Source organism: Ahaetulla prasina, chromosome 1 (assembly GCF_028640845.1).
Source record: "Ahaetulla prasina isolate Xishuangbanna chromosome 1, ASM2864084v1, whole genome shotgun sequence".
NCBI lineage: Eukaryota > Metazoa > Chordata > Lepidosauria > Squamata > Colubridae > Ahaetulla > Ahaetulla prasina.
This window is the reverse complement of record NC_080539.1, coordinates 64,017,209-64,041,576: the sequence shown is the minus strand read 5'-3', so window position 1 is coordinate 64,041,576 and position 24,368 is coordinate 64,017,209. Positions and strand designations below refer to the sequence as shown.

At 35.3% G+C, this 24,368-nt stretch overlaps 1 protein-coding gene across 3 annotated transcripts in view; it reads left to right on the top strand.

The window, feature by feature from the left end:
- The window catches only part of CDC42BPA (CDC42 binding protein kinase alpha), a 150,325-nt gene that overhangs the window by 43,198 nt on the left and 82,759 nt on the right, over window positions 1-24,368 (top strand). For all 3 annotated transcript variants that reach the window (XM_058169811.1, XM_058171461.1, XM_058170638.1), the window contains exons 2-5: window positions 2,770-2,861; window positions 16,537-16,620; window positions 17,920-18,015; window positions 18,919-19,067. In XM_058169811.1, coding sequence (XP_058025794.1) covers window positions 2,770-2,861; window positions 16,537-16,620; window positions 17,920-18,015; window positions 18,919-19,067 — 421 coding nt within the window. The remainder of the gene's footprint in view (window positions 1-2,769; window positions 2,862-16,536; window positions 16,621-17,919; window positions 18,016-18,918; window positions 19,068-24,368) is intronic.

The following is a 24,368-nucleotide window of genomic DNA, read 5'->3' as shown; positions in this document are numbered from 1 at the left end:
GGAGCATATTCTAAGAGAGGGTATTCCAGAAAACCAGAGCAGCAATTGAGAACCACCTCTCAATGATAGCACACAATGATGAAGCAAAGAAATTGCAATAAAATCAGTAAATGTCTCCATAGATTACAGGTAATTTTCAATTTATGACTAGTCATTTAACATCTGTTCACAATGTCTAAAGAGATTCTCAGTCATCCAGGTCTAGAAAGTCCAGTTGCCTCTTGAAAAAGCACCTTTGGGACAACTGTTCACAATTACGATGGCCTCAGAACAGGTGCTTTATGGACCGTAAAGCTCTTTCAGCTATCATAAAATATTGCACTGCAGTCCCAGTCACATGACTGCATTTTGGGCATTTGGAAACCTGCTAACCTTTATGATTGATTGCCAAGTGCCTTGCAATCAGGTGATCACCATTTGCAATCTTCTCTGCCAGTTTCTGTGGAAAGTCGATGAGGATGCCAGCAGGGACAGTTGCAAGCCAAGGGAATTGGATTTGAGGTCCATTTTCCCAGCATGCCGAGAGACTTTTCTTCCCCTCTGTTCAGGCAAAGGAAATCCTCCTGCTGACTGAAGGAACAATGCTCAAAACCTGCAAAAATGCTAGCGAATGCCATAGTTCTGGTTGGTTTAGAACAATGGGTTCATTAGTGTTTTCTCCTCTGGAGGAGAAACTGCTAACAAACACCATCGTTCTGAAAGACCTAAGTCCTCTCCAGCTAGGACTCCACTTAACAACAAAATCCAGGATTGCTTTCGTTGAGTGAAGCAATCACATGGCATCTTGCTTAACAACTGCTCTGCTTAACAGCCAAGATTCTGGACCCAACTATGGTTGTAAGGGGAGGACTACCTGTACATTGTTTAATCAATCAAAGGAGTCTGGGAGTATACCAACCCCACAAAATTGAATTGGCTGAGCAGATGTTATGGATGCTATGTAGGGCTTTATAGGTAACAGCCAGCAGCTTGAATCACACACAGAAGGAACCTGGCAGCTAGTGCATGTCACAAAGAAGAGTGTGTTACATAAGCATACTGAAACATTATTGCTTGTGCCACTGCATTCTGAACCATTAAATCCTTCTTGGCAGTCCCATGTAGAGTGCATTGCACTTGTGGATATGAGTTACTTCCTAAAGAGTTCCTCAATCTAGAAAAAGGTGCAACTAATACACCAGATCAAATTATGAAAAGGGCTTCCAGCCACAGTTAACACTTGCTTTTCAAGCAGAGCTGCAAATTGCATGCCAAACTTGAAGGGGGAAATGCTACCCAATCCAAGGTCTAAGATGAAATATCCATCCAAAGACTTAGGTGTCTACTCAGTGTTGGTGGGTTTGAGTTGTAGACAGTTCCTCCTCATCGAAACCCACAAAGCCTCTACGCACTAAAACAGAACCTTGGCAGCCTCACTTGGCTGGCTCAGGGTCAAAAAATATAATTGGTGATATTAGCATACTAATGACCAGCAGTTGAGTAGTTGGAGGGTATTGGTTTGGGGGAAGAGAACTTCCTCTCTAGTCTTTTTTGTGTGGGTGGTCTAAGAGTCTACTCTCTCACCCATCCTTTTCAAGTTGTAAGCCCTCTCTAAGTACTTTATAAGTCAGCATATTGGCCCCTACAGTCTGGGCCTTCATTTTACTGACCTCAGAAGGATAGAAGGCTGAGTTAACCTTGAGCTGTTCAGAATCGAACTTTTAGAGTGAGAAGTGAGTTAGCCTGCAGTACTGCATTCTAATCACTGTGCCACCATGGCATTGACAGAAGCTGTCAATGGCAAACCATTTCCATAATCTTGCCAAAATAATTTTATTTATTTATTTATTATCCCACCCTTATTTTTTTATAAATAATTCAAGGCAGTGAGCATTACTAATACCCTTTCCTCCTCCTATTTTCCCCACAACAACAACCCTGTGAAGTGAATTTGTCTGAGAGAGAATGACTTGACCCAAAATCACCGAGCTGCCTTTCATGTCTTAGGTGAGACTAGAACTCACAGTTTCCTAGTTTCTAACGTGATGTTTAACTACTAGACCAAACTGGCTCTCTGAATGGTAATGTCTATGTAATCAGCAGGTATCAAGCTTTTTAATATTTTTTTAATCTCTTGAAAAGAATCTAAAGGCAATTTTCAATAGTCTTAATGGTTTACTTTAAGAGGGTGAATTTTTGTATTTTTTTAATTTTCTAGTTGTATGACATTTCTAAAATGACGGATGAGATGGACTAGAAAAGAAAATTTGCTGTTGAAGCAATCTGTGAGGCAATTCCCAACAAGTTGTGTTATGTGAACCATTCCCTTGTTTTTGGCATTATATTGAAATCTAGAATATTGCATCCAAATTTTATTTTGTTTTTAACTTTAAAATAGAACTGTGGAAGTTTTTTGTTTTTCAGGCTAGCAGTGCTAAAAAGGCAATATTTTAACACAGTCCTTTTTTGCTATTTATATTTGATTTGGGGAGGAATACAACTTTTAGCCAAGTGATCATTAGGACTTCCGCTATGTGAAATTGCTGAAGCAAGTCTTCTAGGTCTGTAAAATGTTAATACTTTTCTTGCAAACATTAGTAAAAAAAATGTTGCCATTAAAAATATTTTAAGCATGCATTTGGAATGTTCTATCATGGCCATGTCAACAAATCCATTTATGGTCAGCGGATAGTAGATTATCTTAGTTCGTTATACCAACAATTTCTGAAATTGTATAGACTTTTAATTAGTTATATTATGTAAAGTGATCAATATTTTTCTGTTTTTCAGGCAAGCCTTTTACATCTAAGGTGAAGCAGATGCGATTGCATAAAGATGACTTTGAAATATTAAAGGTGATTGGCCGAGGTGCCTTTGGGGAGGTAAGATTTAGAAATTGTATGTTTTTGCACCATCTGTAGTAAAAATTTACTAATACATATAATTAAATTGCAAAATACATCTTTGAGGTTTCTGATATACACTATACAGTACATAGTGTGTCATTAGATTTAATGATACATTTGTCTTTTCATGCTATAGTTTATAAGTCTTTTGCATTATACCAATGCCATTTGTCTTTTATATTTGTAATTTTTAAGGGACTGATAGGTCAAAAATCATATGCGATGGTAACCAACTATACATTATATGATTGAGAAGATCATATACTATGAGATTGTATTATTCAGCAAATGCCATGTTACAAAGAGTTGTTGAGTTTGTACCTGTTTACTAGGTTGTGATTTTATAAAGGAAGTAAAAAGGCATTACCATCTCTCAAGTATCTGTCAGAAAAGTTACTGTTAGTGATGAACACAAAGTGTCAATTAATGGATGATATTTTGTGGCCAAAGGACCGCAAGAATGAGCTGAAAATTACTTCCTTAATATCCAGAGTTCTCACCTGATAGGTGAGCTGCCCATTCACCTTCCTCTTTAACCTTTCCTCTTTTCCCTTAGAGGTCAGAATGGGGAGAATTTCTCCATTCAGTCTGCATCTTTCTTCCAAGGCTAACCATTGTCAATTTTACATCAGTCAGTGAAAGAACATATGCTCCTTGCCTCCTAGCGTGATATCTTCTGGATTCTGATATTCACTACTTTGGCTCCTTAATGTTTATCTGCTGTAGTAATACATTGGCCAGAGTTGTTGTAAATGGCTTCCTTGATGTTACAGGATATGTTATTTGAGGTGCAGTCATAGATTGAGTGACATTATGCAGAAAGTAAGGAATATGACCTTGATGGAGATATACAGAAACCAGCCCACTAGACCAAAGAGGCTGAAGCACTTTTTGTAAAGTCCAGAATAATGAGATAACTTTGATAAGCAGCTGAGGTATATGCAGTTCTGAGTCACAGAATTATAAGAAGAACGAGGAGGTCCAGCACAATCAGGCTTGCAAAATTCTGTTATTATAGCTAATCTCAATAGAAATAGTTTTAGCCTACGTGTAGAATTGATTTCCAGGCCTGGTCAGTCTGGATCAGGGCAAGGTTATCACTAATTTCCTACGGTCTGTACAATATCTATATTGTTTAGTATGGTATCCTCGGCTTTTTATAAAATCCTAGTAATTTTAATTCAGAAATAATATTCTGCTTCCTAAAGGTAGAAAAGACAGAGTATTCAAGAAGTTGAACTCCTTTGCTGTGAGGAATGTACTTTGCAGGTAATCCTCGAGTTATGAATGTAATGGAGCCTGCCAACCCAAGGATTCATTGAAGTGAATCACGTAAAGTGAATGTGAAAACTCCCTGCTTTTGCCCACACATTTGCTAATTGAATGTGCGAGTCATTAAGTGCATGAGGTAAGCTGAGGAAGGCCATGGAGGGGGAGGCTAGTGATGGAACAGGCCACCCAAGGATTCCCTCGACCCACTGAGATATCTCATGTTCCTCACAATTGTTTTCCCCCCATCCTGCCATGCCAGGTCTTACTTACTTGCAAAGATCTAGCGAGCTGTCTCCTCTCTGCCATGGTTTCTTTGCATGCTCCTGGAGCTCCAAAAGTGGATCAGTGAGAACAGAAGGAGAGCAGGATGACTACGCCCTGCTCGTCTTGCAATCTTCCTCTAGGCTCTAATAGCTCCTTGCCGCGTCCCTCCTGGGCTCTGTTTTTGATGGCAAGGACTTTTTGCAAAGACAATCAGAGCCTAGAGGTTCACAATCTCCCTGTAGGTATCAGCAAGCCTTTGCAAAAAGCTTTTGCCGGCAAGAATGGAGCCCGAGAGAGATGTGCCGCCTGTTCCGGTGCTCCGTTCTTGCCAGCAAAGACATTTTGCAAAGACAACCAGAGTTTACAGGGATACAATCTCTAGCCTCTGCAGACTTCAGCAATGAAACAGCAAATGGAGGGAAGGCCTGAAGCATCGAAGCCTTCCCTCTATTTGCAAAGCCTTTTGCCACAGATCTCATTCAGGCCTAAAGTAGTGCAAGATAAGTAAGATCAGTAGCATGAGATCTCGCGCTACTGATCTCGCATGATCTCATGGTGCTTTAGGTCTCTGTTCTCTGAAAATGCACAGAAGGCCTGAAGCAACAAAGCTGGCAAAGAAACCATGGCAGAGAGAAGACAACTTGTTAGATCTTCACAAGGCCCAGTGGTTGTGGAGACCTGGCAGGAGGGGAATAGGCAAGGCGAATGTTGCAGTGCCTCTGTGGTCATTCATAATGGTGAACAACTGCTATGGTGCTACAACATTCGCAACTTCGGGACTGTGTCATAAGTACTGGGGGGGGGGTTAATGTCGTAACTTCAAATGGTTTCTAAGTGAACTGTCATAACTCAAGGATTATCTGTATTTGAAAGTTTTGTTTCACTGTAAAACAGTGTGTCACTGTTCCGAGTTTGGCCAGCAAAGGAAGAGACCACACTGAGGGGTTCAACAGAAATCTTTACTGGATTTGGTTCAGCATGCAATGACTACAAAAACAAAAACATCCAAGAGTCAGCGTTGTCACAGTGGTTTGCAAATCATATTAGATGACTGTGTTTTATCCAGGGTGTATTTGATTTAAATCAGGTGTATTTGATTTAAATCAAGTCAATTTGATTTAAATCACTAGTAAAAAGGCTTGATTTAAATCAACTCGATTTAAAACATAATTTTTAAAGAGCAACTGCCATCTCTGTCCCGCAGCGGCTCCTCCTCTGACCTACTGTTGACTCACCAATAGTCCCAATATTGCAGAATATACAGCCTCATGCTACATAACTAAGTTCCATTTCATGCTGAATAAACTAAATTATTAATGTATCTTAAATATAAAACTATCTTTAGATAGATTTTTACTCCAAAAGCATTTTATTAAAATAAATTAGATACAAATAAAAAAATGATTTAAATAAAAAAAATCCATTTAAAAAAAAAATCATTGATTTTTATCCATCCTGGTTTTATCTCTACATATATATATCAGTAAATTTTTAATCAATTTAGATACCTAATATGTATTAGTTGAATTGCTGGATTAAGATTAGGGAGACCTAAATGTATATCCATCCATTGACGCTAACTGAATGACATGTACTCAGTTATTATTTCTCACCTCAGAGTAACTCATAAGTCTATTTTTCTGATTGCCTATTGCTGTGTGGGAAAAGACAGGATATAATCCAACAAAATTTACTTTGATAAAATATGCTGATAGCATCTGTTTAGGCCTAGCTTTGTTCTGAGAACATGTACTTGAATTCTTAATTACCACATAAAATCTATGTTTTTAAGATCAGCATTCCGTTTATTTTCCTCTTGATACAAGCCTTGATTTCTGAAACTATATACTCAGGTTTGGCAAAAATTCAGTTAACAATCTAATTGTCCCGACTATTTTTTTAAAATAAAAACATTGATGTTAACTAGATTTTTTCCAAAAAGTCATCTGAAGAATTCTAAGGAACTACGAAAAAAATTTAGTAAGACTTTGCTATACTCCCTCTATAATCATGTGCCTCCTTAAAAATAATCTATAATCGTAACAGCAGCACAAACTTCAACTGAAAAACCTTAATGTATTGCTTTCAAGTTGATTCCAAGATCAAATAAAATTTGCTCTGGAGATATAAAAAAAATGTATAAATGGTTTGTGAGGGAATGAATTCTGATTTTTAAAGATTATTCCTGTAACTTTCATTCTGCATCTATTGGTATAGTTTACAGGGAAAGTAAGTCTACTGTACAGGAATGGAACCTTTTCTTAATTTAGAATACAGACTGCATGCAGCTGTCCAGTTTTTCATCACTTTAGTTCAAGGCAAGGACAGTTTGTGTTAGTCTGGATAGACAATGCATATCTGCTACTGTTCATGCCAAATGAATGCAAAACGGCTAATACTTTGGTTACTTCCTACATTTAAAAAAAAATCCTACACAAGAAGCTATAGGGATCTGTTAGATTTCTTTCCCCCTCAGATATCTTCATCCATTAAAGTATTTGAAGAAGGAAAGGCAAGTATGTTGATGTATAAATACACAAGAGACCTAACTTAGTAAAGAAGGAGAAATCGTTTGACAGCAAGCCAGATGGCAATAACTATTTGTGGGAAATATGGAAGAAGAATTTTGCCTTTTCCCTTTCCTTCAAACTAAAACCAAAATGTTTATATCAGCACATACCACAGATTTTTAGCAGGCTATTCATGGAGGAAAACACACTTCTAAAAACATTAAATATTCAGTTTTAATAAATCACAGTGGCAGACTTTTTTGAGAGGCCAGGGAAAGTATGTGGTTATCACTTTACATTTCTATTCTATTTGCTGTTTCAGCTATCATGTACATATATGTGCGTGTGTGCATGTGTGTGCGTGTGTGTGTTTAATAGTGATATAGATATAGTTTCCAGTTGAGAGAAAACAGAATTTGAACTAACCCATTGAAATACCTTGTGTTAATATGCATTATATATTAATTGTTCCAGGTATGAGCATTTTATGATTTATTTGTAGGATTTATCCACTATCATGATCCACTATCACACTTCTTATTCCTCTCCTGTGAACATGGGAGTCATGAGAATTATGTTTTTTTTCAGTCTCTTAGAGATGGATGCTATTATTATAGCATTTTATATTCTATAGAAGCCAATACTACTGTTTGGACAAAGAAGTCCAAAACTACATGGCTGGGATCTGTTTAATTTGATTGTTTAATAATGGAAATTCAAAAATGCTTTTTTTCTTGCAGTGTTTAATAGTATATGTTAAAATTGTGGAAAAAAACCCTAACAAAGGTTAGGATTAATTGATTACTAGTTCTAGATCAAAGCTTTAAGCTAATAAGATTAGTAGCTACTAAGAATTACAGTAGGTATTTAAGCTAATAAGAAATCTCACAAGACATAAAGTTTCTGTACATTTGGGGGGGAGGGGAAGATTGCAAGAATGATAGCTTTGTTCTATGTGCATGATATATATTGATTGGAGAACGCACAATTATGGATGAAATTTCTTGAACAATACAGTTTAAAAAAATGATTCATATGTCTTAATTACAGTTTCAAAGTTGTACTTAAGTCAGTAGTATGACCATTAGTTTCTTTTTTTTTTTATTCAAAAGGTTTTACAAACATTTTTACCCATACTTCCCCACTCCTCCCTCCAACCCTCACCCTATTCTCTCCCTCCACCCCCTTCACCCAATCCCCCCACCCCCGGACTTCCCAGAGCAAAATACAGGATATATCACCTAACAGTCATAAACTAGAATAAGCAAACAATCCATAAACTTCCATCCCTCCCCTAGTACCTTAACTCTCCTTATCTATTCAAAAAAAAAGGAAAGAAAAAAGAAAAGAGAACAAACTATTACAATTACATTCTATCCATTCTTAAGCTTTTCAGTCCTTCTTCTCCATTCCAATATTCTTTTGTAGACAGTCTTTTAAGTACTCTAAAGTTTCTGCTTTCTCTTTTAAATTCATTAATTTTTGTATCCAATCTTCAACAGTATGCGATATTCCATCTTCCAATATTTCAGTAGCAAAAGTCCAATTGCTGATATTAAAATTAAAATCAATTTACTCCCTATTATTCTTCGAAGTAATATCTTGTATAGTCCACCAGATTTATGGATCCATCATACATAATAATAAATAATATCATTTTTATCCAATCCTTAATACTCCATTTCTTAATCTATTATTATCATTACCTTATTTTTTATCCAAATTAATTTAAATTTTAACAAATCCACATATAATCAACTAGCATTACTACAATCACTCCAACTTTTAGAGTATAAATTCAAACAATACCATTTACATTTAATCCCAATTCTTCCCCATATTTCCAACACTATAAATTACCAAATAATTTATAGCCATTTTCATACATTCCTTAATTAAGTCCATTTCTTGTTCTGTTTTTATCAAGACACCCCCAAATCAAATAATTCAGTTGTTGACAATTCAACCATATATAAACAAATAACATCACTACAGTCACCTCTTCAACATTTAAATTATAAATTCAAACAGATACAAATAAATTTTTAATGTGGACTTCCAGCCTTTAATACATTAATATAAAAATTTCTTGCTTTAGGTACTGTATTAAGACAATATCTTCTTCATATATGATTTACTGTTAAACCAGCTGGAATATCCCATCTAAACCCTATCTGACGATTTCTAAGCTCATCCACCAAAAAAGCAAAATCCTTTCTACTTCTTAACATTTTAATAGGAATTTCTTTCAAAATTAATATCTCTTAACCTAATATTTGGATTTTATTTTTATAAAATGCTTGTAAAATTTCATTCCTCATCCTCCTGATTGTAAAATAAATCACAATATCTCTTGGTAGCTATTTCTGTCTGGCAACCTTAGAATTAACACGATATATTTTTTCAATTTGAATTACAACATCTGGTTGCTCTCCAGTTACCTGTGCAAAAACCTTTGCAAAAATTCTCTTGCTTATTTTCTTTAAGTCCTCTAACTCTCAGAGCAAACTCCACTGATTTAAATTGCAACACCACCAATTCATCGTCTACCTTCTCCACCTTTGTCTGAACCTCCTCTATTTTATTTTCCAAATTCAAATTAACTTGATTAATTTCTTCTACTCTTTAATCCAACTGGATCACACATTCACAGTCGTTTACATGCTGCCAACACATCATTTCTTATATCCTCATTCTGATCTTTAATTTCCAGGATTTCCTCTTGAATCTGCTTAAATTTTTGATCTATAACCAAAAATTGTAACTCCAAAGCTTCCTTTAAAAGTCTCTTTAAATTTTTTTTCATATCTTCCTGTAGCTTATGTATTTGAAATGACGAGACTCCACCGTCCTTAACATTAAACTTTGTATCTTTAAGATCCATTTCTCAGTTTAATTTTATACTTTGCAACAATTTCAGTAAATCTGTAATCTTTTCAAAAAAAAGAGAGAACATCTTATTCTTCTTATAAAATCTTCATGTAAATGTAAATTCCAACAAGTTTAAACAGAGCTAAGAGCGCTAGCCTTGTTAATGAGAACTTCCTTAACTTTCGCTTTCACGCCCTTTTAGATAGAAATGCCATTTTCTTATTCTTCTTAAGAACTCTTCTCAAGTACTATTTAAAAACGGAGTTAAGGTCTGGTACTTGCATTTATTGACCTTCCTGACATTGCTCTGTCTGCGTTGCCATTTATCAATTTAAATTATCATATTGATCGCAGAGATGGTCGTGGTGATTTGGTCTGCTAAAAAGCAGACTCGTTCCAGATCCAGAGCTCTCAGGCTTAAACAGGGAGCTCTCACCCTCAAGCCCTTAGAATCACTCCTGGGGCTTTCCAGGGAGCTCTACCTCTGCCCGTACGCTCACCTTTCCCTCTTCTCCCGAGGGAAAGGTTGCTGAGTCAGACAACCGATTTGCGCTGTCTAGACGGCTCTAACATGATCGCGGGGCTGGCGGTCTAAAAAGACCATCTCCACCACCAATGGAGCCAACCGGAAGTCCCTCCATTTCTAATGATGTATAGGAACAAATATCAGTGTAGGGGCTACTAAGTTAAATTATTATAATTCTAAATTAATAATTTCTATATAAATTAAAATTTTCTGTTCTCCAGTTATAATTATTATTATTATTATTATTTATTAAATTTTTATACCGCCCTTCTCCCGAAGGACTCAGGGCGGTGTACAGCCAAGGGTAAAAAACAAAATATATACAATTAAGATAACAATTAAAACAAAGCAAATTATAAAGGCTGATAGTTAAAAATTAGATTTAAAATTTTAAAATAGTAAGAAAACCCAATTAAAATCCAACACTAGTTATGCCAGTCCCGCTTGAATGAATAAATGTGTTTTGAGCTCACGACGGAAGGTCCAAAGATCAGGCACTTGACGCAGGCCAGGGGGAAGTTCATTCCAGAGCATCACTGCCCCCACAGAGAAGGCCCTACTCCTGGGGGCCGCCAGCCGACACTGTTTGGCGGACGGCACCCTGAGAAGACCCTCTCTGTGAGAGCGTACGGGTCGGTGGGAGGCAAAGGGTAACAGCAGGCGGTCTCGTAAGTACCCGGGTCCTAAGCCATGGAGCGCTTTAAAGATGGTAACCAAAATCTTGAAGCACACCCGAAAAACCACAGGAAGCCAGTGCAGACTACGGAGCAGCGATGTCACATGGGAGCCACGAGCGGCTCCCGTTACTACTCGCGGAGCCGCATTCTGGACTAACTGCAGCCTCCAGGTGCACCTCAAGGGCAGCCCCATGTAGAGAGCATAATGGTTACTGTTAAGAGGCATTCCTACCTTCTGGTTTTAGATTTGGTCATATAAGCTTTGATTTTACAAGTTTGAGGTGTAGAAATCATTTCTATTATTTACAATTTATTGCATCTCTATAACTGAGTATTTGTCATGCTCAGTGTGAAAGTGTTCATCATGCCGAGACTGAGTTATGTTGATTCACAATGCTGTTTTGCTCTATGCCAGTAGTCTAAGTAACAAAAGCATGAATAGTACCAATGGGGAGAAGAAAAGGAATTTCAAAAGGCAATTTTAGATGCCTTTTTACTCATTTTAATCATCTTGGTTATTTTGAGTACCTTAGTTATTTTACAATATTGTTGAGAGATTCTACTCTTTTTATGTTGATTAAATATTTTTCTATGTTGTTTACCACCTACTATCTTCAAGATTTGAATAATTTATAAATGTCAGTTATGTGCTTCCCATTCAAAAATACAAGGATACTATGCACCATCATTCATACGCTGCTGCTGTGACAACCAAAAACAGTTGGTCCTGGAATTAACAACAAAGCAAAGCCATGAATAAGTGACAGGCTCTGGTTTCCTTTTGAAGTCCTGATAACCTGAATACAGAATTGCCCAGTTCAGTCACGCATGCCTGAGGAAACTTCTGTTATTTTATCAATTATTTTTATTTTTATTATCATTTCACACAAATTCATTATTTAAGGGGAATCACGGTACCATAAAGTTTTAGGCCCTTGTGAAAATGAAATATTTTTTCCCCATTTTATTCATGAGTTGCAGGTTTTGCTTACTGAAAACCCTTATAGATTGAAGAATGATAGGCTCCAAATACTTTGTCCATATATCTTGTGAAGTATGGAATTCCACCATCAGCTGTATTAGCTCTTAGGTAGTATTTGATGCAATGACATTTCAACTCTTGTTTGATTTTTATCTTATTCTTAATTAACATGGAATAATGAAAATTTGAAAATAGCAAAACAATTCATTTGTTTGAGGAGAGAGAGAGAGAGGGAGGGAGGGAGGTGATAAAATTTTATCTGTCTGTTTAATGTATATAGTTGCTGTCTCATTGGGTGGGAGGAGTACAGTTAAAAACAAAAGCAACAATTCTGTAATTGAAAACATGGATCAGTACTATTAATGACAGAGTAGTAGCAGAATTATTGTTGTGTGCAATGCAGCCATTATAGTTCCTCGCACAGTCAGCCAGACATTCAGACTGGATTTGTTTCCACCTATCTAGTCTTTCCCAAGGATATGGGGTAGGCAGATGTTGATGTTTTATGGCGTTTCAAAGTATTGTCACAGGATATAATTATTGTTAAATTTATTTGCTGCCTATCTCGCCATAGGGTTACACCAGGTAGCTTATAACAATAAAAAATGAAGAAAAAGGAAGCAAAGAAATAGAACAATAAAATAAATAATAGAACAATAAAATAAAGAAAAAGAAAACAAGGAAGATACATCAGTATGATCATCTCACTAACTCACCATTCCCCTGAGATTCCCAAATCTGTTGACACAACTGTTTTGGAGGATTCTGGAAAGATATCAAGGATGGAGCCTTAGGGCAAATAAGGCCAGGTGCCATGTCAGAAAAGTGTTCTTCCAAATATTCTTCAAGGGCCGCCCCATGTAGAGCACATTGTAATAATCCATTCAAGAGGTGACAGTAGAACAGTCAGGAGGTGACTAGGGGATGATTGATGGTAAGCAGAACCTCCTGATCCAGGAGTGGGCACAGCTGACCTACGGTATCAAACTGTGGGAAGAACACCTAGTCACGACTGCCACCTGCTCTTTGAGCAGGATTCACAAGTCCAGGAGGATCCCAAGATTGTGCACCAGGTCTATTTAGGGTAGTGCAATCCCAGCCATTGCAAAAGATGTCATAATCACCAAATGGAGGGCCCCAGAATCTAGAGCTGCTCAGTCTTGCCAGGGTTCAATTGAACCTTGTTGTTCATCATCCAGGCCCTCACTTTCCTGTTTTTGGTTACAAATACACACTTATACAGTCAGTCATGGAATTTAGTATTTTTTTTCAAGCTCAAGGAGAAAACAGCAGACAAGGAATGCAAACCAAACAGAGTCTCTGAAAGATGTTTTTCCTGATTAGTTTTGCTTTTAACATGAGCACACAGAAGAATAGTAAAAATTCAGTCCAAGGTTCCAGGAGCCAGGTCAAGGATATCAGTCAATCCAGATGTCAGAATTCCATAAGCAGTAGCCACATAATCATAACACAAGAGCCAGACATTGGGCAGGAACAAAGGATCATGGATCAGTGGTGTTTCTTAAATCAGGATTGTGTTGACTTTTTTGGCAGCTGCGTCACTGATCATGCTGACCAGCCTCTGGTGATTCTTATAGATCAAATAATAGCATTAAATGATATTCTTATTTTTTATTGTTTGTTGAGCAATATCAAGAATGTCACGTCCTGAAATGCAGAAATAGTTACAGTTGGTGTATAGATGTGAGTTGGCAGCTCAAAGTGTTTAAAACTTCCTGAAATATTAGAATATTAGATGTGCATTTTATAAAATCATAAGACTATAGTAACTGTTTATAAACTGTTTATTAGAATGCACTAAATTAGATGTACAAGAAAATAAGGCATCAATGTCAATCATTTTGGAATCTACTATATAGTTTTTAGACATATCTTTTTAGGAGGAAATAGAAGGGACGGAAAATTCTTACATCAGATAATATTGGCCGTTCTTGAATGAAGACAAAGAAGAAATATCCGTTGTACTTATATTACTGGAGCTGCATTAATTAAGGCAAGAAAGCTTGAAAAAAATTAACAGTTTATTTGGTAGGATTGACTCAAGGTAAAATTGCTGTTCAATCAAGCTTTATCAGACAATGTATATTTGACTATAAATTAGAATCTTTGAACTGCGCTCAGTACATGGCCTTAATTAATCCTTTGGAGGGGAGACCTCACGTGAGGATTTGAGCAACTGATTTATATTATCCATAATTATTTCAGCAGCTGAAGGCTTTGATGGTATTTTCTCTATTTATTGTAAAGTAGAAGCACTGTATTTTCATCTTTATTTTTCTAATCCTGATTATAATTACTTGTCTCCTGTTGATTTTTGCATGTGTTTGTTTTCAAATAATTGTACCATGTTGATTTAGAGATTGAAGCTTAGTAAATAAGAAAAAGGAAACGGCTAAAAATGATACTGTTATTCTTGTATTTGGGCATCTTGTTAGAAAGTTGAGTAAAGTGTAGCAAAACAGTCAGACACAAAATTCCTAGGACATAAAGACCCTCTATGTATAGCTCTGCATAACTAGACTCTCATTCCCCCCTCCTTTTTTTTAAAGCTTGTTTGAGATTGTCTTATCTAATTTTTTAAACAGTTTCTTTTAAGTTTAAACATTATTTTGTTTTGTGTATCCCCATTTCTAAAAAAATAAATAAAATGACTGCTTTCATAGAATAAAATGTAAATCTTTTAAATAACTAAGTATATTAGTTATAAATATTCTTTAATATCCTATTGCTAAGAAACCTTAGTTAAATTTGAATTAATTATGTGAATACATTATAATAAAATGTAATGTAACATAATCTGTTTTGCTTATAAAAAATGTGTACTTTTGAAGCTTCCCATCATTTTTCCTTTTTCTCTTTTTTATATTGAATAAAAATAAAATAAGCTCACTTCTCAGTTACATCTCTCTGTATGAGTACTGTATTTTGTTTTGTATGTGACTTTGACATGTCAAGAGTATCATAAAACATTAAAAGACAATTTATCATCAAAGTATGAACTTGCTATTTGAGCTCAAGCTTGGACTAGAAGCTAATATATTAAATACTTCTTTGGAATCACTAGGTTTGTTATCCTCAGAATTGACTTTTACTAAAACAAGAAAAATAATCAATGTTGTATTTAGAGTAAAAGTTCTCCATGTCTCCCTCCCCCCACCCCCGTCACTTATTTTAAGACTACATTATATTTATTGAAAGGCAATTATTGAAAGGACAGCTATGCCTGTGGCAATGCTTTCACTAAAAATCTCCCTACATACCAGTGTCACCATGTGTCTTTTGCTTCCACACATATAATTTTGTGTACAGAAATCCAGATGGGCAAAGGAATTAAGAGCCTTTTCAAAAGGTTTATGTATAATGGAGACAGCAGGAGCCACAGACGGATTGTCCTCTTAAGTTGTATAGCTGTACAACAAGTTTCAATTGGCAGTTACCTGGATTAAGGTCGGATTTGGTTTGGCTTGGGCCTAGATTTGAACCTGCTCGGGCTGCCTTGGACGCTGAAGTAATGGGCAAGATGATGGCCATGCTTGTTACCCTGGCTGTGCTAACCATGTTTGCCAGGCCTTTGGGCCTGGTGCCGACTGCGCTTACTGTTTCTGTGGCCACACTGTGTAGTGTATTCTCTTTGCTGTAGGCATTTGTCCTCCAATGGTTTTTTTTTCCTTTGTAGAATTTGCTGGCAGCTGTATTAGAAGGCTGGTTGGAGGGCCTTGGCATGGAGGACTGGGCATTTGCGGCTGGTTAACATTGCTGAGGGACACTTATAGCATGCCAGTAATGGAGGCATTTACTTAATTGGGTTCTTTTTATCTAATTTTAAGATTTTTGTGGAGAATAAATGAATTTTTCAGTCATATTTGTGCAGAAAGGTCAAGAGGGTTCACAAACGTTTAAACTCCACTATATATGAAAAATGTTAAAAATCGTAATATATTCTGTCTGTTTTGGTGAAACACAAGTATTGCACCATGTTGATATACAGGTAGTCCTTAATGTATGACTGTAATTGAGTTGGAATTGTACTTAAAAGTCATGGTAGACATTAAATAGGTCATCACATGATTGCACGCAATGTTATGACTTTTTTGCAGCAGTCATTAAGTGAAGACTGTGGTTGTTAAGTTAGCACAGAGGTTATTAAACTGGTCCATTTTTCCCAATGGGCTTTTTTGCCAGAAATCAGAAGTAAATACTGGAAACTGGCAAGAGCCACCAAAAATCATGATCATTTGATTGCAGGATGCTGCACACAGCTGTAAATGCGAAATGGTTGCCAAATACCCAAAATCATTTGATTGAGGTGAGGATATTTGGCCATCAGAACTTCAAAAATGGGTTGTAAGTAGCTCTGGGGAGGTCCGTTATAACTTCAAATGGTTGCTAAATAACTAGTTATTAAGTGAGGACTACCTGTATTTCTTTATAACTAAAATAAATTGTGGGATTATAAATGCATCGGGAGTGGCATTCTGAGACATTAATATTTTATGCCCGCTTAAAAAAAAAAATTTAATTTTTGCAGGTTGCTGTTGTGAAATTAAGAAATGCAGATAAAGTATTTGCCATGAAAATATTAAATAAATGGGAAATGCTGAAAAGAGCGGAGGTAAGACTCAAGGAATGGTCAAGTGGCTATTAAGTTTGTGATTTTTTTTTCTTTTAATTAAAATCTAACAAGCTTGAAAGAAAAAATTCAGATTATTTCTAAATGCAATATATCTTAAAAGAGTATGAAATATAACAATATGTTGCTGTCATAGTTTTAATTTCCATAATTTTTTTCTGTTGAATGGTCTGTATCAGTGATGGTTAACCTTTTTGGTGCCGAGTGCCCAAAGCGCACATGGCCGAACCTCCAAAATGCAATGTGAGCACCCCTCCATACATGCACCCAGCCCCCCCCCCATTTGACTTCCAGGTTGGTGCAGGAGACTTTCCAGGCCCAAAACAGGGCACGGGAGGTCACGGCATGGTGCATGGTGGGTCCAGTTTTGTCTGTTTGGTTCATGCTGTTGGATTAGAATTAACTGCACAGTGTCCAATAGATGATTGACAAAGTCAGCATTTTGACAAGAAATTAAACGCTTATTGTATTCCTACATACTTTTTTGATGCTGCCAAATGGGAACACAACCATCACTTACTTACTGACCTTTGCCCCTTGTAGTGGTTTAAATCAAGATGGAAAATCATATTAAATAATTAAAGATGTTTAATACACCAAAAAAGTACTTCTGCCTAAATTGATTTAATTTTAATTAGGAAAAATCTGTTACATTTCTTGTTTAGAATTTTTTTTACATTTTTTTCATTTCTTTTTAGTTCTGGTGGGATTCTTAATTGTGGGTTCTGATTGTCACAAATATTAATTCCATTATAACAGTACAATAGAGATCATTCAATGAATCCAACTGTTAGTAAATTCAGAATATGTAGTCTCCTACCATAATAATTGTCTTTTCTCTTATATCAAAGGTAGTAATTAAAAGATAGGAAAAATACCGTTCTGAAGGTGTTTTTTCTATGAATTTACTAGAATTTACTATGTGGCAACCCAGGATAGGATGTTTTTGATATTAGTACCCCGATGTGAGACATTAGTAAATAATTATTTACTTAGACTTTTAATTGAAACTGTGTACAGTAGCTATGTTTCATGGTTCTTGCCATTCTGGTTTTTAATATGCAGCTGTAGCTTTCCAAGAACTAATGATACACTTCTATGACTTTAAAAGTAATTTTATTATTTTAGCCACATTTTACCCTTGCTTTGGATTATCATAGTTGTAATGAAAAAATATTTTTATATGGCAATCCGATTTCCTACATCTTCAGTATTATTGTTTAAATAAAAAGAACTCTAAATGACTCTATATTTTACTTATAATAATTGTTTATCCTTTAGACAGCTTGTTTTCGAGAAGAGAGGGATGTTTTGGTGAATGGGGATAATCAGTGGATTACAACATTGCACTACGCCTTCCAGGATGAAAATTATTTAGTGAGTATTACTTAAAAGTAATCGTTGAACATAATGTCTAATTTTAATTTACCTGTTTACTGATAGCTAAAAAAGTTAAGTGGCAAATATGCTGCTGTGCCACCTATAAGCAGTTGTTAATTGTTCCTATGAATAGACAAAGAGGTGTATCTTCCGTATTATCTGCACACAATTTCACGATGGAGAAAGCACATCAAAGCACATGACATTACTTCTAGCAGGATTTAAAAGCCATGAGTGGCCAGCTTCTGATGATATAAGAAGTTAGTCACTTGTGAAGTATTAGAGTAGTGTGACCCAATTATTTTTTAAAAGGTTATGTTTGAATATTATGTATGGATGTAATGACAGTTTCAAACATTTGCCCATCTTATTCCTTTTTTTAAAAAAATGCTGCAGTCAAAATATATCAAACCTTAGTAATATAGGATCGCAAGAATTGATGGGAGTGGATTTTTTATAAATCAACTATATGTTAATTAACTATACTTTTAAAGTTGTCTTTTTGTATATTTTTGAACAGAAGCATGACATTGTCTCACTCCAGTCTCTCAAATGATTAGATATTGCTATGCTTTATTTTTGTATTTTGTGGCAGATGACAGATAGATATGGGAGAACAATAAGCCATAGAATATTTTTTGTTAATAGCAAGGCACTTCAGTAGTGTTTTGCTCCAGCATTATTGCACTTCTAATATCGTCTTTCTCTAGAAAAGAAAAATATTGGGGCTGAGCAAAGATTTTGAAAGAGGTGTTATATAATGGAGGATATACAAAGAACTTATTTACAGAAGATGTATCCTGCTCTAATCATACCGAGAAAGCAGCTCTTGGTTTTATCCTGTTTGTTATATTTAGTGCATATTTGTATTTCTATCAAAATTGTTTTCTATATTCCTAGTACCTCGTTATGGATTATTATGTTGGTGGAGATCTGCTTACCTTGCTCAGTAAGTTTGAGGATCGGTTACCTGAAGAAATGGCTCGCTTTTATTTAGCTGAAATGGTGGTAGCAATTGATTCTGTACATCAGCTACATTATGTCCACAGGTAATTATTATCAATAGATCATACTTCCCATTGTGAATTAGTCTCTGCTGTTTTAATTAAAGTGGTGTTTACAAAGAATTAAATCTTTAAACATTAGCTTAATAAGGATAGTATTATCTATTAATATATAGTGCTTTTGACAGAAATGGATGAACAATTTTGCTGAAGAATTTTAACAGTATGAGCCTTTGTCAAGTCAGATTGCAAGTCATTTATAGCTACAGCCATATATACAAGATTTTCATTCATATTTCATTAGCTTCATTACTCTAGAATGAATAAATTAGTTTGCATATATGTTTCAAACAAGTAGATTGGTAGTATTGTGAGATAAATATGCAATTATAAATAGTCTTAAACATTCTAATAATATTCTAGTGTATTTGTATTGCTCAGCACAAAATATACAAATGTGTTTTTACCATCTATAATTTTTGAATATTTTCTTGGATTTCTTATATAAGAATTAATATGTACTATAAAGAGCCAAAAAATGAAGTGCTGATATGAATTTCTACAACTAAATTTAGGGGAATATTTTTTTCTTATTTTCAAGAGAGTAATTATGGTAATCTAATTTATCATGCTGATTATAGACCAGAAGGAATTGATAACCTGAAAGATTCAAGATATATAGGAAGTCTAGTTTGTACAAAATACACAACTTTGAATATCTCTTGCCCTACTTTTTGTACCGACTTCCAGGATTTTTAATTAACTGTTTAGGAAACATTTGCTGAATGAGTTTGGATAAAACAGTATGTTTGTTTGCTTGTTTGCTTGTTTGTTCGTTTGTTTTAAAGTGTCACCTTGTTCTGGATAAGTTGTATTCAGGTTCATAGCTTTAAAATTCTCCTGAATCATATTTTTTGCTGCTTTGCCCCTTTTATTTGTGCATGATTGATGATAAAGCACAATACATTTTCCTGTAAGTTCTTTTTGTTTTGTCAAGTAAAAGTTTTGTCCTGTAAGTTTTGTCTTTGTGTTTTGTCAAGTAAAAAACAAACAACTAAAATTCTCAAGCATCTGATATTGCTATTACCTTATTTTATTTAACACTTTGACTTATGTGTTTTGCTGCACAGTTCCTAACTGGAAATATATACATACATTTAGCTGAAAATGCTTACAAATAATTTTGCATATACTTTTCAGAATATTTTGGTTCAGACTTGCATATATCTCCATGTTTTTTTCCTTGTTTATTCGGTTGTACAAAATGTTAAAGGATCTAGAACCCAGTCTTGGGAGAACCAAATGAAAATCCTGGACTTAGTTTGAACAAGGAAAACTAAAGAAAGACATGGTGGGTTAAAGCAAAGCAAAGAGGAAAATAAGAGCTAGAACTTTGAAAAGCACATCCCAGAAAAACTTCAGAAGAAACTCCTTAAGAAGAATAGGGAAATAGATTATGTGCCATCATATTGGCATCAGTACTGGCAGTCACATGGATTTTTTTTTGGTATGATGATCTGTCTCTAACCTTGTCCTTCATGTCTTACAATATCTTAACACAGTAACTGACCACTTTCCTGTTGGTTATCTTCTTCTCCTGTTCCACCTTTCCCAGCATTAGAGCCTTCTCCTGAGAACTGGCTCTTCACATAATGTGTCTGAAGTATGAGCTGGATCATTTGTGCCTCAGAGCTTTTGACTTGCTCAATGATCCATTTGTTTGTTTTCCTAGCTGTCAAGGTTATTCTCAGGAGTCTTCTTTGACACATAATTTCAACAATATCAATATGTTGATATGTTGCTTCTTCAAAGTCCATTGGGTTCTGAACTTTTTTAGGTATAAGTACATTGTAGCATCTGAATAGTTTTTCCAAGGCCTTCATGGCTATTCTACCAAGTGTTGGTCTGTGCATATTCCTTGACTGTCTGTTCCTTTATTGGGAGATATTGGCCTCTTTCTTTGTCTGGAGAATGCAGCCAGGCTGGTATTTGCATCCAATATTGTAATTTCCACATGGAGTAGAGAATTGAAAGAGAATAACTCCACAATGCCTTATAACTGAGAGAGAAAAAAATATTATAACTGAATGACTGATATTTGTAGTCATTTCTTCAGCAGAATGATGTGAAGTTAGTGACTTTAGTGATTTTAGAGCCAAGGACCTGGCAAGAAACTATTGTAAAAACAATATAAACAAGGGAATCCATGAATATGAAGAACTAATTATTACATTGTATGAAAAAGAATGAAACTGAAAAGAGAGTTAATGCAAGGGGAGAAAACTGCCTTCCAATTTGTCTGTATATTGAGGTTAACACAGGAGTTTTCCTTTTTCACTGCTACAAGTACATGCCAGTGTAACATTTTCCATATTCAGATAGTTAAGTATTCCACAGTTAGAATAGCAACTAGTTAGATTAGGTCTTTGCAGGCATGCTTCTTATTTTGCTTATATTCTTTTCATAAGACTTCGATGCTTTTAATTTTTTCGCAACTTTGCTAATACACTGTATTTTCCTGTTTCACAAATCTCTTTATATCTAAAATGACAGTTTTTATCACTTGGCACAAATCATGTCAATAAAGCAAGGTTTTCCCCTCTCAAAGATCCGAGATGTATGACTTATTTCCAGTTTATTTTATTTAATAAAGCTGTGCTAGTAGAAAGAGATGAAAAAAACATATTGCCAGCTGTGCTGTTTTCTAGAGAAACAAACTGGCAGCTTACCCACTTACTGAAAAGGAAACATTTGCAGAATTATTAACTGAACTGCAGCTATAGTGTTCTGCCAGCTTCCAGGGTGGTTTCTGTTGACCTTTAATATAAATCAAATTCATGTTGGACATAGTATAAAAAGAATTGCAAAATAGTTAGCTTTCTAATTTTCAGCCCCCGTTTTGTGACCAGACATTTTAAGCCACATTTTAAGGTTTAAGCCACATTCAAGATAACAATGAAAATAATACTAAATTTAAGATAATAAAAACACAGCAAAACTAAAAAAAAAGTATACATCTAGTTTTAAAATAATGATAAATAAAACTCCAAATCATAATAAAGGAACTAATCGAATTGGCTTTTAAGACATTTCTAAAGTCCTGCAATAATGGCTTTAAGACTTGTCATTAGAAAATCATCAATTTAACAAAGGGAACTATGTACTCACTTTTAAACAGAGCACTGAGATTTTTTTTCTTAAAGTAGGCTTAACTTATCATTGCCAGTCTAATCCAAGTAAGTAGAATGGTGTTATCATCATTGGAGTAGAATGATGAGTCCTACTCTAAGTAAATCTGAGTAACTTAATTTGCTAGATAACTAGAATATTTTTCAGAGACTCGTTAGATGCTCCTAATGCTCATCCCTGCCCTTCAACTAGATAAAGGATTGCTGGTTGGTTATTAGTGGATGGATAACGGTGAAAATAACTGTGTTTCACCAGTATTATCAGCATGACATAATCTCTGACATGAACTCTTAACACAAACTCAGTCGGATTTAACACAAACTCTTCTTTCAGTGGCATTCTAGTAATCTCTACAGATGTTTCAACTTTCAAAGAAGGGTACATACATAGAGGCCATATAAGAGTAATCCGATCCAAGACCCTTGTCACTGCCAATTCTGGTCAGAAAAACATACCTCAGGTGATGAGCCCATCAGATCCTCAGGAAAAAAAAACCCCAAGCGTTCTCTTCAAGTCTTCCTGGGTCAGAGTCATCTAATAGGTTTTACTTTCCTGCAAGGAGGATATTATATTCATGTGTAGAAGCAGAAAAGTGACCAGAATGGGACCTGAGCATGGCACAGAACTAATGGTAATATCCTTTATCTTCAATTCATATTAGAACTGCCCTGAGATAAAAAAACAGACCTAATGTCCCTCAATAATTTTGGACAAGTCCATGTTTATTATAGTGGGCATGGTCCCGAGCAACTCCAAGCCCAACACTATCCAGGGACAGGTTAATCCTTAAAGCTATTGCTATCAGCAGTGGAGTTTAGTAGCCCAGGTAGAAAAGTTGCTGTGTAGCAGGGAAGCCAGTAAGGTAGCAACAAATTGAACTGTATCCAAGGTCCCAATTTCAGCTAATATAGCAAGGCATTATATAATTTGAATCATAATAAAATTAAATGATAATTTAGAAAATAATTGTAAAAACCATCTAAAATTATAGAATTATTGTAAGGCTGAATCCATGGGGGAAAACTGTAATTAATATTAATATTATACCTAGAGAAAATGCAGAGATGCAATGTATAAGGAAGAATGTGGTTATTGTTTAAAAATTAGTCAAATTATAATTACTTTTTCTGTATGTTGTTAATCTGGCAATTATTAATGAAACTAAGACAAAAGTAAGAATCAATTTACAGAAAAGGTATAGTAAATTATTATAAGTAATGACTAAATGGACAGCTGCATCTGAAATATTTCCAAACAGAGAATATCTAGGAAGTGGAGAAAATAAAACATACATTCTAACAGTAACAGCTATTCTACTATTCCAGCCACATATCTCTTTCAAAGGGACTGATGTACATAAGCTAAACATTCCCTTTGCTGGGATATTGGGAGGATGAATTAAAAGGAAAAACAAGTCAACTCCTTCTTAAAGAACTTTCTTGTTGTCCTTTTCATATTATTGTAAAGAGCAGAAATAAGCTAACTGTCTGGGCTCCAAAGATAATATTTCTTTGTGAGTTTGATAGATCTGGCTTCTTTAAAGAAAGTCATGATCACATTATTATGAAGAAATTCTTTTGATTTCACTTGGGGTTAGGGAGAATTTTTCATAATATGGACACCACAACACAGAAGCCCCAGAATAGTAAAATCTTTAGTTGAAAGGGAATATGGAAATAAAAGAATATAGATATAATAATTGTGTGAACAACTTTTGATATATTACAGTACTGATACAAGAAAATATTCATAACTCACAACTTGAAATGAGTGTTCCTTGGTACTCTCTAAGGTTGGTTGTTTTATTACAGACATTTCATTACCCAAACTAGGTAGCATCATCAGTACTGTTAGAGAATGGGGTTTGCTCTCAATTTATATTCTAGTGGCTTGCACTATCAGTGTTGGTGGGAGTGGTCTTAGTGGTTCTTTGGTTGGACTGTTTATTGTTAGCTTCATTGGGATATTTTTTACTTTTTGATTGGTAGTCTAATATAAATCTTGGTGTTAATCTCTGCTCAACTAGGTGTTGATTGCTGATGGGGAGGTATTTTTTGACTTTTGCAGTCCTTACACTGTATTTTATAGATGACTCCTGTTTTTTGTCCGGGTCTGCTGGATCTTTTAGTTTACGTAAAATGTTTTGGAATTGGTTTT